Below are 20384 nucleotides of genomic sequence, written 5' to 3'. Positions count from 1 at the left end.
ATTTATTAACAATATTTAACATCTGAACAGAATAACATATTAATCTTTGCTAGAAGGAAGTTCATCTCACAGATACTCAGTCTGCTTCTGGTTCTCCAACCATTTTCACACATTTGGCATGGTGGATGATTGCATTATCATTTAGAAAGTATCCCTGTGAACAAACAATGCTGCTTCCAAGTACACCTGATCTACAGTAATGTTCAGATATGCTCTTCCATTCATGGTATGCTCCAATGGGATGAGAGAAACAAGGGTATGACATTACACCTCTTCCAACATCCTGTACTGTTGATATATACAAGATAGTTCTAGTGACTTCTGTTTTCTTCCTATTGGTACTTTTCCATCAGTGCCAAGATGTGTAAAGTCTGCATCCATCTTTCATTTTACTTGCACTACTGTTTGACATAGTGACTTAACTCATTAGGTCACTGAAAGTTTAAAATTTTTTATATATGACCTGGTCTTGGCGCATTATAGCCTTAGTTGCTAATGCGCCAATAAAATCAAAACCAACCAACTTGCACTACTGCAGCTATAATTTCTGGCTAGTGTCTAAGATCAGTACCTTCCCTAAATAGTCTCCTATTCCAAATGCATTCTTCATTGAGTTCTTATTATGATGTGAATACTGAAACCTTGCACAGGTTTCAGTATTAAATGCAGAAGATAATTGTTCTGTAGGTTGACAAGTCACTTCATTATTTGTTCTAGATGTCAAGCACCTGACTCTGCTTAAATTTTTTGGTTGCAGTTGTTTAGTTAGAGACCTTTTCTGGGCATTTTTTTTATTTGTTAAAGATTCTGATGTCACTCAATCTTTGATGCTACACAAGTGGAGGTATGTTTTCTGCTGTAATGACCTGCTAAATGTGTACTGATAACACAATGTAACAGTATGATTAAAGAGGCCTGTGCACACTGGATTCATTATTATTGTGGATTATTGTGTGACACAGAGCAAAACGGAAGACAGAATAAATAATGATAAGTTTAATACTAATTGTAAAACACACATATATTAAATTTTAAATGCATACAAAAGCTTTCGGTTATTAAGGTAACCTTCATCAGTCAAACTGACAGTTAAGAGTGGAACATGAGGTCGTGTACTGCTAATAATGTATATGAAACTGCGTCGATGCAATGGTTAATTGTTGAAGCCTGCAGTTGTGACGTATGTGAATGTTGCCAACGTTTGTCATTCATTAAAATGGTTGCTTCAATAATAGGGTGGATCTGACATCCTGGCCCCGAGTGCCAAGCGATAGTGTCCAAGCGATTTTCTTGAGTGATAAATAAAGTGATTTTTTGAGTGATTTCATTCCATTTTATTTCCAGCGCTTTTCTTATCCTCAGTTCTTTTCAAGTGGTTCTGTACTTAATAGATTTTGAGTAAGAACCCAGGAAGGAAAATCACCTTACTTTTCTTAGTGTATTAATTAATTTTTTCACTAACAAACTCACCTCTCCAGGCACTTGGTCACTAGGTGGCACTGCTCCTGCCTCCCCATGACGGGGCCGGAAACCTGAAAGGAAAAAAATAATCCTTTCGGGGCTAAAAGGTGCAAAAATGGACTCTACAAACCAAGTTTCACCTGGATCATTGGATTAAATTGAACACTCTCAGCAGCAAGATGATCCTAACCCATCTACTGCCAAGAGACAAAAGAAAGATGTGACCCAGACCATCTCTCCACTCTTTCCAATTTTGCATTCCTTGTCATACCAGCCAGTTAGTAAACTTTCTCCCTTTGTATAGTGTGTAGGTGTTTAGAACAAGCTGGTCCACCGAAAATGGTTCGCCGCTTTACATCAGGTGACCTACTGATAGAAACAACAAATCAATGTCATTCTGAGCTACATCTTAAGCCCCCGGGTGCCAAGCATTATAGTGATCAAGCGATTTTCCAAGTGATTCATAGAATGTTTACTCAGAGCCACAGTTCTTCTTCAGTTTAAAAAGTTTTTACGTTCTCTTTAACCAATAACTTAGTCTTACGAATTGTAAGCAAGTTTTAAGAAAGGAAATCCACCGTTTTTTTCTATAAACTAACGTATTAACCCTTAAACCGCTTGGTAACTCTAGTGGCACTGCTCCTGCCTCCTCGTGGCAGGGCCAGTAACCTGGGAGAAGAAATCCTCTCTCCCAGGACTGAAAGGAGCAATGATGGAAAACAGTTCATTTCCACCTTTAGAGCCATCGAGCTCAAGGACAATGAAAATGACTTTTCTCAACCCAACTTCAACATTCTGCAAAGCTATTAAAGCTCACAGCTTTTGGAGGACATCCAATAAAATTTTCTCCCTATGCCACACTAAACTCCTCTAAGGGAGTAATAACTGAATGGGATTTATTAACAGTATCAGAGGAGGAAATTTTCAAAGAGCTACACAAACAAAAAGTCATCCAAGCAAGGAGAATTATGACTCGAAAAGATGGTATTCTTGTTCCAACAAGGAGCATAATTCTCACTTTTAACACTCCTAGCTTACCATCATCTGTGAAAGCAGGCTATCTGCGTTGCCGTGTCTGACCGTACATACCAAATCCCATCAGGTGCTACAAATGCCAAAAATACGGTCACTCCCAGACTGCATGTTGAGATGAGGCAATATGTCCAAATTGTGGATCAAAAGAGCCTAATCAATCTGATTGCACCATTACTACTCCGAATTGCCCAAATTGTAAGGGTAACCATCCGGCTTTCTCAAAAACGTGAACTATGGAAGCAAGGGAAAAAAATTCAAAAATATAAGGTAGAAAACAAAGTGACATACTCAGAGGCAAGAAGACAAATAATGAAAACAGAAACAAAGCATACATGTGCCACAGCCACTCAACATTTCCAATCAGTGGGGATTCAAACGGATGTATCAGTTCCTCCAAATATATCCATTGCTAATTGGGCACGTTTCGTTGCTTGCTACCTTGAAACAGTTTCCTTCTCAACAAACAACTGAACAAGTCAGTAACACCCCAATTACCATACCAACTGATGTTTCCTCAACAAAACCAAAAGTGTCAGAAACCATGAAATCACAATCATTCCTCTTCACCATAATGGAAGTTGATGAATGCCATGACTCAGATGATGGAATCCTAGATTTACATGCAACCGCTGACATGGATGTGACCCGCCCTTTCTTTTCTAAGAAAGACAAAACAAAAATAGATTGATACAAGCAAACTACAACTAAAAAGCAGCCGGAACCAAAAACATCCCATAAAACAACATAATGGAAAGAATCCTTCAACGGAATTGTAGAGGCTTTCGGAATACAAAAGATGATTTGCAGGATCTTATCAATCAGTACAAGCCAGCTGCCATAGCTTTACAGGAAACTCTCTTAAATTCTCGAGCGTTAAGAACTATGCTATTTTTAGACATGATAGGAGTATAGACATGCCAGCTCATGGCTCCCATTTATGACTCTGCTAGAAAGAGCGCATTATGCTGGCTTGATCCAGTTCAACACAATGCACTGAGAATTGCACTTGGCGCATTCAGAATATCGCCTTTACATAGCCTTTACATTGATTCTCATGAGCCGCCACTATCTTTACGTAGGAAATTGCTATTGCTGATGTATTCTGTCAAGATACAAGGTTGTGCCTCGCATCCCATTCAGCAATATCTTTTCAATCCACCATTAGAAAATCTGTACAGAAATAAACCTAGCATAGTAAAACCAGCTGGTCATTGCCTTCTTGAACTACTGCAGTTTTAGAATGTTTCCATCCATTCCGTACAACAGGTAGCAACTTGTACTCAACCACCATGGGTTCCACCTTCTATACCGACCTGTGACACTTACCTCTGTCAGTGGGGAAAGAATATTTTGCAATCATCAAATATCAGACAAGTTCATGCGGTTCACTCTCAAAAATATATTGATTTTTTTTTTTTTTTCCAATATACACAGATGGCTCTAAATCCAATTCAAAAGTTGGAGCAGCTGCAGTGTTTCCAAATACAATTGTATCAGCAACCCTTCCTTCTGAATTGAGTATCTTTTCAGCTGAATTATTCGCAATTAAACTAGCTTTAAAAAATCTCTCTCCTGACTGCTCTTTAAAATCAGTAATTTACACTGATTCCCTCAGCTCAATCAAGGCTTTGTGTAATTCCTCAGATAAATTTCACCCTGTTATAAATGAAATTAGAAAATTAATACTAAAGATTAAAGAATGCCACCAGCTGGTCACCTTCTGCTGGATAGCAGCACATTCTAGTATTTTAGACAATGAACTGTCTGATAAAGCTGCAAAAAACCCAACCAGCTTAGATTTAACCAATATCCCTGTTCCAGCCTCAGACTATGCACTAATGTTTCATGCTTGCATGCCTATCAGAATGGACAGCACTATGGCATTTCCAAACTAATAATAAACTCTTTCAGATTAAACAGGTTCCGAAAATCTGTCTCTCCAGTTTCCGGACATCAAGACAAAAAGAAGTAATTCTTTCAAGAGCAAGAATAGGTCATACTTACCTGACCCACCTTCATTTACTCACAGGAGATGATCCACCACAGTGTCCACACTGCTATATAAATATGACTGTTAAACACATTCTCATTGACTGCCTCTATTATAAACAAGACAGAATTTCAACCTTACAATCACTGGTTATCCTTCAACAACCAATAACCTTAGAGAATTTGTTGTGACAAGGCCAATGTATCTGAATTTTTCCATTTTCTGAAGCAAACTAGAATTTTTAATCTTTTCTGATTAAGGACTTTTCAGACAGTAAGATTCTTTCTCTTTTCCTTTAATATAAACAAATAGGCGCATTATAGCCAAAGTAGCTTATGCGCCATGAATCCCCCACAACAACAACACACCAGCTCATGGAGGGGTGGCGATTATTGTCAGGAACAACATTCCATCCAAACATGTTTCTCTTCAGACTCTTTTTAAGGTAGTGGCGGTGTGCATTGTAATTGGTATTACTCTCACAATAGCTTCTATATATCTCCCTTTTAATTTCTCTTTCTCCTTGGATGACTTAGAAAACTTAATAGATCAGCTGCCATCTCCCTTCTACTTATTCGGAGACTTCAATGCTCATCATCCACTGTGGGGATCTCCAAAAGTTGACAAAAGGGGCAAACTAATAGAAGCCCTACTGGATACTCATCATCTTACCCTATTAAACACTGGTGAGCCCACATATATCCATTTTTCTACAGGACCCATGACTCCAATAGACCTTACAATCTGATATCCATCCATATATGCCAATACGGAGTGGTCAATTCTAGATAATCCCCTGAACAGTGATCATTTACTGATCCTTTGCAAGATACAAACACGAGTAAACTTGTCCCCATCGTAGTGCTCTAACTGGAAATTCCATAGGGAACGTTGGCATGAATACTCCTGTCTAACTCAGTTTGACGATGATATAATCCAGTCCTAGCCCATAGATAACATCACTGATCATATAACAAACCAGATATTACATGCTGCTACTTCTTCTCAACCTGGGAAACATAAACACAGTGGTTATTGGTGGAATCAGGAATGCACACACGCTAAACAAGAAAAAAATAGAGCTTGCAATTTGTGTCAAATTTCCTACATCCGGTAATTTTATTAACTTTAAAAGACTCAAGGCAAAGTTCCGCCAAATAAGAAGAAAAGCCAAGAAAGATGCCTGGATAGGTTTTAGTTCCACTATTAAAAAGGACACGGACAACAGACTCATCTGGAAGAAAATCCAAGCACTTAACGGTAAATATGTGCAGTCCCCATCCTCAATCCTAAACTGGAATGGATCAGAGTTGTCCGCACCAACAGAAATAGCAAATGCATTAGGCAAATCATTTGCAGTATATCAGCAGTGTCCACATACAACCAAAGCTTTCAAAAAATTAAGGCATCTGCAGAAAAGCAAAAATTAAATTTCTCTACTAAGGTATCACATCTGTACAATCAGCCATTCACTCTAAAGGAACTTTTGGAGTCTCTCAATAAAACATCCAGTACTGCTGCTGGTCCGGATGGAGTCTGCTATATAATGCTAAAAAAACTAAATAATGCACTAAGCTCCCTGTTAAATTCTACAATAGAATGTTTTCAGAAAATAGTTACCCATAATCCTGGTGTCGCTCAATTGTTCTAGCTTTTCCGAAACTAGGGAAGGATCATACCATCCCGTATAATTACAGGCTGATTTCACTGACTAGCTGTTTAGGAAAAGTCCTAGAAAAAATGGAACACAGGCAGCTAACATGTTTTCTGGAAACCAACAATCTGCTAAACAGAAATCAATACAGGTTTCAGAAGAATCGCTCAACCTTAGATGTGATGATCAAAGCAGAAGCAAACATCCACAATGCTTTCATAAGGAGACAGCATCTGGTCATGGTTAATGTAGATATTGAGAAAGCTTTCGTTTGGATTGAAGGGGCAGTTACCCTCAATTTATACAGAACTTTCTACACCACAGAACACTTCAGATCAGGTATATGAACAGTTTATTCAAACCATTTGAACAAGAAGGTGTTCCATCCTAAGTGCAACATTATTCATAATAAGAATTACTAATATTACACGAAACATACCAAAAACAGTTGAATCATATATGTTTGCCTATGACCAGATTATCTCTTGTCAGTCACAAACTATGAATGCCACTGAAAGGCAACTTCAAATATCCATAACCAGAATAGAATCGTGGGTGCAATGGAATGGCTATTCCTTAGCAGAAGCAAACATCCACAATGCTTTCATAAGGAGACAGCATCTGGTCATGGTTAATGTAGATATTGAGAAAGCTTTCGTTTGGATTGAAGGGGCAGTTACCCCCAATTTATACAGAACTTTCTACACCACAGAACACTTCAGATCAGGTATATGAACAGTTTATTCAAACCATTTGAACAAGAAGGTGTTCCATCCTAAGTGCAACATTATTCATAATAAGAATTACTAATATTACACGAAACATACCAAAAACAGTTGAATCATATATGTTTGCCTATGACCAGATTATCTCTTGTCAGTCACAAACTATGAATGCCACTGAAAGGCAACTTCAAATATCCATAACCAGAATAGAATCGTGGGTGCAATGGAATGGCTATTCCTTAGCAGAAAATAAATCAACAGCAATGCATTTCTGCAAACTACATCCAGATCCTGAAATATATTTAAAAAATAACCTGATTCCTCTTACCAATAACTTTTGTTTATTAGATTTTGTATCTAGACAAGAAACTTAATTTTTCCAATCATATAGCCTACCTTAGAGCAGCCTGTCTAAAGAAATTGAACATCTTAAGAACTGTCTTTACTAACTCCTGGGGTGCTGATAGACACACTTTCACATCTCTATAGAAAATTAATTCGTTCCCACTTAGATTAGGAATCACCGGTGTATGACTTCGAAGGGAACAGTTCCTTGTTGCGGCTAAATACAATTCAGCATAGTGCCCTAAGGATAGCCATGGGAGCCTTCAGAACATCTCCAGTCCTCACTCTATATATATTGAGGCAAATGAACCCCCATTGCACCTCAGGCGAAAAACCTTACTTTGTAATTATGCTGCAAAATTTAAAAGTATTCCATCTCACCCCAGCTGGGAATACCTGTTTGATCCTCAAAATGTAATGTTATATCATAATAAACCTAATGAAAATTACCCTGTGGGTCTTCGATTGCAAGAGATCACGAGCAATTGGAATATCATCTTTCAGCATATCTTTGATGACTATGCTTCTCCTGAACTTCTCTGGATTCAATTTTCACCTCGTTGTGATACTTTCTTTCTGAGATGGGGAAAATGCTACCTGCAAAACAACAACCTACAGCAGCTACATGAATCCCACATCTTAGAAAACTCAGAAAAACTACTTATCTACACTGATGGCTCCAAAACAGATGAACCCGTAGGTGCTGCAGCAATTTCTGCTACCTTCTCAATATCTGTATCTCTTCCTACCGAATGCGGTATCTGTACCCCAGAATTATATGTAATAAAACTGGCTCTAGGTAATATAAGTAAGCAGCATTTCAAGTAAGCTTTGATATACACTGATTCCTTAAGTGCAGTCACCGCCATTCACTGTTACTTCTTCCCACCCTCCCATTCTGAAACAGATCCAATACAGATTATATCAATATCAAACATCAAACCAGATGGTCACCTCCTGCTGGATTCCTGGTCATGTCGGCATTCCAGGTAATGAACGTGCGGATCATGCTGCTAAACATCCTGACAGTACATCATTCTGCCGTCTGAAAGTCCCATACACTGATTTCTTCTACCTTCTCAATATCGTCTTAATAAATCCACTATTAAAACAGCATGTAGGACTCAATGGCCACAATTGTGGCAAATGCAGGTCAATAACAAACTGTTCCAGGTTAAAAAAAGAACCTCAGCTGTGGACTTCTAGTTTCAGGAGAAGCAGGCGAGAAGTAATTTTGGCAAGACTTCAAATTGGTCATTCTTATACAATGCATCTGTTCTTGCTTATGGGATAGAATCCTCAGTGTCTCATCTGTCAGACCCAGCTAACAGTTAAACATGTTAAACATATTCTAATAGAATTCCCTCAGTATGCAACTCCAAAAATCCAGTTTCTATTCTCTATCCAATTAGCAGGAACCTTTAACTTTACTACACATACTTGGCAAAAATGCAAATTTTGAAGAACTATTTCAATACTTGAAATGCACCATCTCTGAAAGACATAATATATCATTTTCAGTCATAGGAAACTCATGAACAGGCACAATATGGCCCAGGAGGCCCTTGTGCCAAAAATCCTCAATTACAACAACAACAACTGCTCCTGTTCCACCTTGGACATATGTTTCTGCATCTTACGATGTACATTTTTTTTCAGTGGGGGAAAAAGTCATACCTCCTTACAATATCAGGCAGTTGGACTCTCTCACGCTACTCTGAACTCCCTTGCCTGTAAAATCTATACTGACAGATCGAAAACTGCGAGTACAATAGGTGCTGCTGCAGTTTTTCCTTCATTTACTGCTACAGCCTCACTACCATTAGCCTGCAGCATCTTCACTGTTGAATTATATGCTATACGTTAGCACTTGGTAAAATTATTGAGCTATCCATCTCACCTGCCATAATTTACACAGACTCCCTCAGCGCTGTGTCTGCCATAAGAAAGGATTTCTCATCTTCCCATCCAGTCTTGAAATACATTCATTCCTAGTTAATTTCCTGCAATGTGTCCAATCAGTCAATCAGTTTTTGCTGGATACCTGGTCATTCTGGCATTCCAGGAAATGAAACTGCTGACTTTGCCGCTAAACATCCTCAGCCCCCCCCCTCTCTCTCACGTTATCCTCAGGTTCATTACAGCGACTATAAGCCTATCATTTGCAAAGAATGTTATGACAACTGGTCACAGATATGGAAAAGTAACACCAACAATACACTTTACTAGATAAAACACGATCCAAAGCTGTGGCTCTCTAGCTTCTGACCAAACAGAAGAGAGGAAATGGTATTGGCACGACTCAGAATTGGACACACCTCTTCCTGCTATTGGGAGATAACGCACCTCAGTGTTCATCCTGTCAAATGCAATTTACTGTCCATCATTTTCTGGTTGATTGTCCCTTACATTCAACCATCCGCTCTAACACTTTCAAATCTCTCTCCACATTGAGAATCTCTCTCATGATTTATTGCACTTCATAGGAAATGAAGGAAACGTAGAACAAATTTTGATGTTCCTAAAATATATTGACCTGTAGAGGAGCATATAATTTATTATCTATAACTATATTTTGCCTGTAAATAAACAGGAACAGACACAATTTGGCCTCAGTAGCCCTTGTTAAGCTCTATACCAACAACAACAACCATACACATCTAACACACCTTTATCTTCTTGCAGGCACTGATCCAACACTGTGTACCAACTGCAACTCACTGTCCAACATGTATTCATTGATTGCCCCAAATACAATAGTGACCAACAAGCTATATTTATCTCTTTTTCCAGAAACATTCCTTTCAGTATTACTGACCTCCTGGCACATACCACAAATGCGGCCAAAATTTTTTCATTTCTTAAATGGATACAACTTTACAATGCAGTATGCACTTCAACAACATTTATATACATAATCTGTGTATTTAACATCACCATAGTTAGGTGCATTATGGCCTTTCTACTCTTTCGCCATAAATCCCATAAACAAAGAAACAAACAGTTTTACAAACACATATCGAGAAACTATTTTCTTCTTATATTAACTTTTTAGCTTTCACAATGTTTTCAGCAGTTTTCCTTGCTGTTTTTTTTTCGTTAATTACTTTCTTGTGTATACCCATTTTTGTTTATCACAAATTTAATTTCCCCTTTTTTCCCACTAGAGGTCACTAGTCCATGCTGTATATATTAAGTCATTTCCAGCTTTTCTTTCTTTTTCATGCTTGTACCATTGACATTTGAAGTCATCTGTTTTACATGCCTTTTCTGTGGTGGTGTATGCATTCTCTGTAGGGTCAACTGTAAGCTGAATGCCTACCACATAATATTTCTCCTCTTTTTTAGCATTAGCATTAGAAAGGGCACATGATGCAAGAAAGCAAGCTTATATAGCATCAGCCAAAAAAAACCAAAACAAAAACCCTTATTTCACCCATCCTCTCGCTCCAAATGTTTGTCAAGTTCTGCCTTGAATCTATTTAAGCTATCAACTTCTACAACAACAGATGGAAGTTTGTTCCAGCAATCAACCACCCGCTAGCTAAAGGCAAACTTCTGCACATCTATCCTACAACTGTCTTTCCTCAATTTGAATTTATGCCCTCTCAGGTTACTATTCTAAGCAAGAGGAAGAATCCCATCAGCATTGAGCTTGCTCAAACCATTCAAGGCTTTATACACCTCAATTAGATCACCTCGCAGGAGCCTAGTTTACAGACACTGTAATTTGCAAAAGTTAAGCCTTTCTTCGTAAGAGCAACCATTGTTCTGTTCACTAATCTTGTTCCCTTCTCTGTACTCGTTCCAACAGCTCTACATCCTTCTTAAAATGAGGCCTCCAGACCTGTATACAGTACTCAAGGTGTGGCCTGACAATTGCCTTATACAAGGGGATAATCACCTCCTTATTCCTGCTAGAAAAATTCCTGTATATCATTGACAAGTCATCATCAGCTACTCTTGCAGACCGTCTACACTGTCAGAAAACTTCATATCTGCCTGCACAATAACCCCAAGGTCCTTTTCATTCTCTACCACTGTCAGTGTGGTACCAGAGTTGATACGTTACTCTGAGATTACTGCTTCCCATATGTAGTACTTTACATTTGTCAATGTTAAACTTCATTTGCCACCTCTCAGCCCATCTGCTCAACCTTTCCAGATCCTGTTGCAGCAGCATAGTGTCATTAGTGTCATTAACAATCCTGCCAACCTTCGTATTGTCTGCAAACTTGGAGATTAAGCCTGATATACCATCATCAATATCATTTATAAATACAGAACAGAACAATGGACCCAACACTGACCCCTGAGGGACTCCACTAATAACATTAGTCCACAAAGAGCAGTGTCCATTGATTACCACTCTCTGTCTTCTCCCACTCAACCATCCCTTTATCCATAGCAACAATTTGCCTCCAATGCCACATTACTCCAATTTGTGCAGCAGTCTTCAATGTGCCACAGTATCAAAGGCCTTTCAAAGATCCAAATATATGATATCAAAGTTATTCTTTGCATCCAGTTCCTTTGGGACTACATCATAGTATCCAATCAAATTAGTCAGACAAGACTTCCCCCTTAACAAACCCATGCTGTGTCCGAGCTATAAGTGAAGTCTTGTCTAGATAATCCTGCAGTGATTCTTTAACCAGTGCCTCCATTAATTTTCCTAGAACAGAAGTTAAACTCTCAGGTCTATAATTACTTGTGTCAGCCTTTGATCCTCCTTTGTGAATTGGGGTGGGTCACATTTGCACATCTCCAGTATATGTGTACCTCCCTGAGTCCAAAGAAGCTCTCATGATTATGGCTAAGGGTTTGCTTACTTCCTTTGCTGCCTCCTTTAATATAACTGGATAGATCCCATCCACCCCAGGTGCCTTTTTTATGTTTATCCTCAACAATTTCTCCTCCACTTTCCTCTGTTATTACAAAATCACCTAGCTCATTGCCTGAGTTTACTTCACCTCTGGCATTCCCCTTCCTGAATAACTCCTCATGCGTGAATGTAGATGCAAAATATTCATTTAGTTTGTCAGCTACCTGAGCAGGCTCATCACCAGTTGAACCATCGATATCAAGTGGACCAATCCGATTCATCCTCTTCCTGCTAGAATTTGCATAAGTAAAGAACTCTTTGCTGTTTTTCTTTGTATCTTTTTCCAAAGATTTCTCTTAATCTGCCTTTGCCTGCCTAATCTCCTTTGTTACTTGGTTACAGACCAGCTTATATCTATCATAGGCTCCTGTGTCACATGTTAATTTATATGTTACCCATGCATTTTCCTTCTCTGTCACATGTCTCATTAGTTCATCTGACATCCATTTAGGCCTAAATCTTGAACAATATTTCTTTATTGGTATGAAAAGCCTAGTAGCTTCCAAGATTAATTATTTGATTGGTTTCCATTTTGAATTTGCTGTTGGTAACATCATCAGTTGGTCCCACCGTATAGAATTTAAATACTGTCTCAGACAACCATAGTCACCTTTCGAAAGCAAAAACCCTTCCCTTTACTCTTGATGGTAGTTACCTCTTTGAGTAAATCCCAGTTCAGCACACTGTGATCACTGCCACCTAGTGGTTCCTTTATCTGCAGATTCTTGATGCATGAAGATTCACTACTGATAATCAGATCAAGAGCATTACTCCCTCTAGTTGCCTGCTGAACATGCTGCTGTAGAAAACAATCATCAAATAAATCCACAAAATCTTTGCTAGTGTGTGAGTGACCAACCCTCAAATTCGAGTCAATCTCTGGGAAATTAAAATCCCCCATTATAAGGCACTCTGATTTACTGGCTGACTCAGGTGCCTCCGTAGCCAGGTGGGAAGGAGCAGCAGTGCGTAGCACATGCTTCTTGATTAGACTGGGGTTCGAGCCCATCACCATCAAATACGGAGGATGCGGAAAAGTCAGGGAATGACCACCGTATATCCCAGAGCAATATGGCCTTAGTTGCTAATGCTCCTAAAAACCAAATAGTAAACAAACAAACAAACTGGCTAACTCTATTTCTCTGCACAATTACTCATTATACTCATCAGATTCATTTGACCTATAACACACACCTACTCATTTTTCCTTTCCCAGTGCTTATGTCACACCAAATAGACTCAACATTGCATTGTTCACCAACATCAATTGGATGCACTTCCTTAGATTTTACATCCATTTTGGCTTTAATCTCCTTATTGCTGATTTCATTTAATTTAATCGAAGTTTACTCCAAATTTTTTATATTCACTTTTGTTTTGATATAACTTTTTGGCATGTATTTTGCATCCAAAACTGAGGCAGGTATTATCATTTTTTCGTATACTCTTGATGGTTGATACCATGAAGAAAGCACCAAGGTTGTAAGTTATGCAACAATATTCTTTTCTAGTGTGTTTGTATCATTTTTTTTATACTTTGTATTATTTCCTTTTCTTATTCCTTCTTTATTTCTTTTTTATTTAGTCACTCTTCTTTTTCCTTTTCTCTCCATTACTTTTATCACTTAACTAATATTGATCATGGTAATTGGTTTTTTCTGATGATCAGTTGCCTTAGTCCTTGAACTTTTCCTTTATTTTTCTCTCCTTTTTCATATCTTTTTTTCTCTCACTTTTCATATTTGCGTATTACTTTTTTTTAAATATTTTATTTATGCAGGCTGTTCAATAACCAATAATCATAATTTTTCATGAAAAATCATACAACTGGCTATTTCTAGCTGAACTGCAGAGTTTAAGACCAAACCACACTGCATCACATAGCAACCTTGCAGTCAACTCATGTGCACAGTGTGACCTTTGCGGTTGGTCAAGTTTATGCCTGTTCAGTTTTTTTTTACGTAACAATGGATGTGACACAAGAGGAACAGTATGCTGCTCTCAAATTTTGTTTCTGTCTCAAGAAAACATCATCTGAAGTATATGAAATGTTCAAAGAGGCTTATGGTGAATCTATGCTTCCATACAGCACAGATGGCAGGTGATTTAGAATGTTTAAATATGGATGTGATTCAATCACAAAAATCACCAGTCCTGGAGCATCTACCACTGCTATCACCAGAGAAAACATAATCATAAACTGCTTCTGTAATTGTAAGAGAATAGTGTTGAATAACAGTAAGGCAACTGGCACAGATGTTGAGAAAATCAGTAGGAAGCACACAGTATTCTCTTCCATGACTATTTGCATATGATATGTGTTTGTGCACAACATCATCATCATCAGCCATTTTCAATCCACTGCAGGATGAAGGCCTCTCCAGCAACTTTCCAGTTCCTTCTGTTTTGTGCAATGGCCATCTATTTACTATCCACAAACTCATGAATTTCATCTCTCCATATCTGCCATTGTCTTCTTGCTCCTCTTGGGTACCATTCTGTTATTTTCTTAGTCCATCTGTCATCATGTCTTTGAGCTACGTGTCCTGCCCAAGACCATTTTAGTTCTTTAGTTTTGATAAGAATGTCCTTTACTTGAGTTCGCTGTCTAATACATGTGTTTCTCTTCTTATCTAACAATATGATTCCCAATATAATTCATTCCATTCTTTGCTGTGTAGTTCTCAGCTTCTCTTCCATTCTTTTGGTGAGTGCCCAAGTTTCACTTCCATAAGTCATGGTCGGGAGTATACATTGGTTCATTATTTTATGTTTCAGACAAACTGGGATATTGCTCTTCAGTATGTGACTATATTTCCTGAATGCTATCCATCCAAAATTTATTCTTCTCTTGACCTCCAACCATTTATCATTATTACAGCTAATAACTTGTCCCAGATAAGTATATGGCTCCACCTTTTCAATTACTGCTCCTTTAATCATTATGTCCCTTTCTGTGGCATATTTGTTCATCATTACTTTTGTTTTAGCCATATTCATCTTTAGTCCAAAATCCTTACTAACTGTGCGTAACTGATTAAGATTTTCCTCTAATTTTTTGGGATCGTGGCTTATGACCACAATGTCATCTGCAAATCGTAAATGGTTTAGTTACTCCCATTCACATTGACTCCTTTCTGCGACCAGTCTAAACTTCTGAAAACTTCCTCAAGGGCAGCAGTAAACAACTTCAGAGATATTGTCTCCCCTTGTCGAACTCCATTCTCGATTTAAATTTGCTACTGTCTTTGTCTAATTTAATAAAGGAGGTAGCATTCTCATATATTTTCTTCAAAATCATAATATATGGGGTATCTATGCCTTGTCTTTCCAGTGCCCAAAACATTGCTTTATGCTATATGGAGTCAAATGCCTTTTTATAATCCACAAATGCCAGGCATAATGGTGTTTTATATTCATTTTCTTTCTCCATTAGCTGTGATATTACGTGAAGGTGATCCCTAGTTGAGAATCCTGTCCTAAAGCCAGCTTGCTCTTTCAGTTGATTCTCATCAAGTATTCTTTCTAATCTACACACTTTCTAATCTACACACCTGCTCACACTTGAGCAACAGCAATTTTGCATAGAGGTTTGTCAGGAGCTGCTATGGATAGTTAATGAAAATGGTTGAGGTTCTGCACAAGGTGATAATGACAGATGAGATATGGCTTCATCATTTCAGCAGAGAGTAAGCAACAAAGCTCTGGTTGGAAGTCTATCTCATCACCAAAAAAAAAATGCAAAAGTTGTGGCTTATGCAGGAAAGGTTATGGTCATCTCTTTTTGACATTCAAGGAATGATGTACCAGTATTTTGTGCCATGTTATAAGACTGTTACAGACTTTATTACAGAATTACTGCACACTTTGTGGAATCACCTTTGACGTCATTTGCTTGTTGCAAATGACGTCAAATTCATGCAGGTGGGTTGCTGCATCACAACAATGCGAGGCCTGACATTGCTCGTGCTGTCATTGAGTACTTAGCCAGCATTAATGTCAGATGTGTTCTTCATCCACCCTACAGTCCCAACCTTTCACCATGCAATTTTTTTTTTTATTTCTAAAGTTAAAGAAGGAGCTGCAAGGAAAACATTTCCAGTTGTCAGAAGAAGTTATAAAGACATAGGAAGCAATTCTCAAATGCATGTCAAAAAATTGCCTCCACCATGTTTTTAAAGAATGACAGAGTAAGAGCATTTCATCAAACAGGGACTGCTTTGAAAAGGACCATCAAAGTATAGAATGATTAACAAAGGTACGTTGTAAAATAAAATTATGATCGTTCTTTAGTGAAAAGCCCTCGTATCTGTATATATTCTGTGTATGTATGTATATATCATTTTCAGTTAAAAATATATTTTTATTGCAGGAATTTCAGACTTCATTAATTAATTCCAAAAGTACATTTGAAGATGTTGAAAAAGAATGTAATGATATAATTAGCCATGGCTACACTCCAGATCCCAAAGGATACAAAGATCAGGTAAATTCATATAATTCTAACATTACTGTCTTATTTATGATTTTCTAAAGTAATGCTGCTGGTATTAGAGTAACTTTTAGAAAATTATCTGAAACAAAAATATTTATACTTATTATGTTCAAGAAATTTTGTAGTTATGACATTGCCTTAAATTCTTTTTGTTTTAAAAGTAATCAGTAATTTACAAAAATAAACTGATAGCAAAGACTGAAATTTAATTTATTATATCAGGGTGTATTAATAAAGTAAAAAAGGCTGATAATATGAAGATGATTATGATAATTACAAAGAATTTGATGTGAATTCTAATGACAGCTGTTAATTAGACAAATAGACATAGATATGCACAACAGAAATCTCAGACTTTCTGAAAATTTTACTATAAAATAATATGAGGTATGGTCAAAAAAGTTCGGGGACTGACTCTATCCTGAAATTGCAGCAGTATAGCAAATTATGAATTCTCATAACATATTTACTGACTTATCTAGGCATAGCAGTGCAAGACTCGACCAATTATTTGTAGTCAGTCTGAATTAATGCTCATTGAATAGTTTTTTGTTTTTTGTGTTATGGTGCATTTTAAAATGCATAATTTTATTAAGCAGTGAATTCGCATCAAATTTTGTTTCCAGTAAGGAGAACATTTAAAAGAAACCAATAAAACTTAGAAAACACTTTCATAGAAAATGCTATGTGTCATTTGAAGACTTTTTTTTGATGGTTTGCAAAGTTTAAAGAGGGCTGCTTGTCCTTCAAAAGCACTTCTCTTTCTAACCACCCTGCAACTTCAAAAAACAGTGATTAAATAGCTCATCTTTGTGATATGATCAGGCATAACTAAGGTTTAATTATCCATGAAGTTTCTAATGAAATTGATATATCATATGGGACACAAGATTTGGGTATGCAAGGCATTTCAGTATCCTTCATCAAAGGCCCAGTCCTTTCAGTGGAAGACTGTCTTTTCAAAGGTGAAAAAAATCCAGAAAATCCCAAAAAAAATATGAACATCATGCTTATTATATATTAGCATTAGTAGTAGCATATAATGCAAGAAAGCAAGTTTATACAGCATCAGCCAAAAAAAAAAAAAAAACTTCCCATTTCACCTCTCCATTTGCTCCAAACGTTTGTTCAGTTCTTCCTTGAATCTATTTAAGCTATCAACTACCATAACAAGGATGGAAGTTTCTTCCAGTGATCAACCACACGCTGGCTAAAGGCAAATTTTCACACATCTGTTCTGCAACTGTCTTTCCTCAATTTGAATTTATGCCCCCTCAAGTGTAACCTGAGTAAGAGGAAGAATCCCATCAGCATTGAGCTTACTGAAACCATTCAAAGTTTTCTACACCTCAGTCAGGTTTCCAGAACCTAAGCATTTCTTGGTAAGACTACCCTTTTGTTTCCCTCACCAATTCCATTGCCTTTCTCTGTACTCATTCCAGTAGTTCTACATCCTTCTTAAAATCAAGCCTACAGACCTGTATGCAGTACTCAGTGTGGCCTGACCATTGCATTATACAATGGGTCAATCACCTCCTTGTCCCTGCTAGCAAAGTTCCTGTATATCATTGATAAGACCCCATGAGCTGCTCTGGCAGCCCGTCTGCACTGCTCTGAAAACTTCATATCTGATTGCACAATTATCCCCAGTTCTTTTTCATTCTTCACTTCCCTGACTGTAGTACTGCACAGTTGGTATGTTACTCTGGGGTTACTACTACCCATATACAGTACTCTGCATTTGTCAATTTTAAACTTCAGTTGCCACATCTGAGGCCACCTTCCTAACTTTACTAGATCCTGTTGCAGCAGAATACAATCATTACTGTCATTAACAACCCTGACAATCTCTGTATCATCTGCAAACTTGGACATTGAGGTCTTGACCAGCACTTCAAATTCATCAAAGTTATTTACTGTACTCCTAGCATTGGTGTACATGCAAGTATACATGCACCTGTTCTTACTCTTAATTACCCAAACACAGCCCATGTATTTACTTCTTGCGTGATGACTCCCTGCAGTTCTTGAAATTCCCAACAATTTGCTTTCCTGGCTGTTGCTTTCCAATAGAAGCAATCCAAGAATCACTTTCACCTCTGCCTGCAACTATTGTTAATCTATTAGCCTATGTATCCCCCAAAGCTAGGAGTTTTCTAACCTAACACTGCCTCGATAATATCAGTAAATATTCTTACCTTTTCTAGTTAAGTGTATACCATCCTTGTAGAAGCAGTCTCCTGTTAACAAGCACAGACCACAGTGAGAAAAATTCTATCCCAGGAGCCTTGCAAAAATCTCTCCAGGGTCGAAATGGTTGACAAGACTCACATCATACTTTTGTCTTATAGGACATCATTCATTAGGAATTTGTTCCCCTTTATCAAACATTGAACAAGAAATACTGCAAAACAACTATGGCTATTGCATGATGCTGCCTAAAGAAAATGGTTAGAAAAGTATACACTTCAAGGTTTTGGCAGTTGTATCATGACAGCCCACACTACTACCCACCATTGCAAAAATATATACAAGGAATGTTTGAAATGGTTGTGACCTGAGTATGAAAGGGTAGTGGTACAGTGAAAAAATTTCTGTACTTAACTTAATTATGAAACCAAGAGAAACTCAGGCTCAATATATCCTATGTTTGAATGCAGATTAAAAATTACATAAGAGTTACCTCAATTTTTCATCCTAGGATTGCTTCTTTTCCAGCTCTCCAACTCCGAACTGTTATGCACAGTTTAAAATGATTAACTGATTAAATTTCATTAAAATAAATTAAATGCATTCAATTCTCTAAGCTCATGCCTAATTAGACACCCCCGGGATCACAGCTGAAGACCACAACCCGACCCCAGACCTGTCCAATATATCACACAACCTCGAGAAATTGAAGGCATTATGTCATTATTTTAAAATTCTAAAAATACACACTGTTTAAAATGAATGCAGTTAAAATCTACTAAAATATGATGATCAATCTAAAAAAAAAAACTTTTCGACTTTCTGTCCTGATCACAGGTAGGAAACTATTGCGAACTATCTCCACCATTATTTATTACAGAGATTACTTGTTAGCACGCATGCATGAGAAATTCCACGAACCCGAAATGAGTAATGGTCTCCATATGTTAATCACGTTATTGTTAATTTTCATTTCCAATCAGAAGTCTTGTATAATTATATTGTACATTCAAAACTTTCACCTCGTTGAACAAGAAGACGTGGTCCTCATTTATCGAATGGAATGCCAAATCAGATGGCGTGGCCCTCATTGCCCTAATTGACGCAGCATGTTGCTTAAGATGCTTATCCAATAAGCACCTTGTAGATTGGCCCCAAGTGCCAAGCAAGTGACTATAGCGATTTCTGAATGATTTCCAAGCGGTTTTCTTAAAGAGCGGCTGATAATTATAGTGTTATTCTTCATTTTTTCCAGAGTTATTTAATTTTGCTCTTCTAAAGTAAAGCAGTTAGCATACCTAACAGAGGCACCTCCGTAGCCATGTGGGAAGGAGCAGCAGTGCGTAGCACACGCTTCTTGATTAGATCGGGGTTCGAGCCCGTGACCACCAAATACGGAGGATGCGGAAAGGTCAGGGAATGACCACCGCATATCCCCGGAACAATATGGCCTTAGTTGCTAATGCTCCTAAAAAAAAAAAAAACTAAGAGAAAGGAAAGACACCTTTATTCTTGTACATAGGACTAACTTACTAATGCACTAACAAATAACCTTACTTTATTGCTTGGTCACTGGTGGCACTGCTCCTGTCTCCACATGGCGG

The 20384-nt window shown here is 37.7% G+C and overlaps 1 protein-coding gene across 7 annotated transcripts in view; it reads left to right on the top strand.

Moving 5' to 3' along the window:
• The window catches only part of LOC150085455 (uncharacterized), a 1845429-nt gene that overhangs the window by 1060667 nt on the left and 764378 nt on the right, over positions 1-20384 (top strand). For all 7 annotated transcript variants that reach the window (XM_090374043.1, XM_090374041.1, XM_090374042.1 and 4 more), the window contains one exon: positions 16468-16581. In XM_090374043.1, the coding sequence (XP_090230169.1) occupies positions 16468-16581 (114 nt within the window). The remainder of the gene's footprint in view (positions 1-16467; positions 16582-20384) is intronic.

This window comes from Mastigoproctus giganteus, chromosome 5, assembly GCF_048544385.1.
Source record: "Mastigoproctus giganteus isolate SK-2022 chromosome 5, ASM4854438v1, whole genome shotgun sequence".
NCBI classification, from domain to species: Eukaryota; Metazoa; Arthropoda; class Arachnida; order Uropygi; family Thelyphonidae; genus Mastigoproctus; species Mastigoproctus giganteus.
Note: the sequence above shows the minus strand (reverse complement) of the source record. Positions and strands in the feature narration are given on the sequence as shown.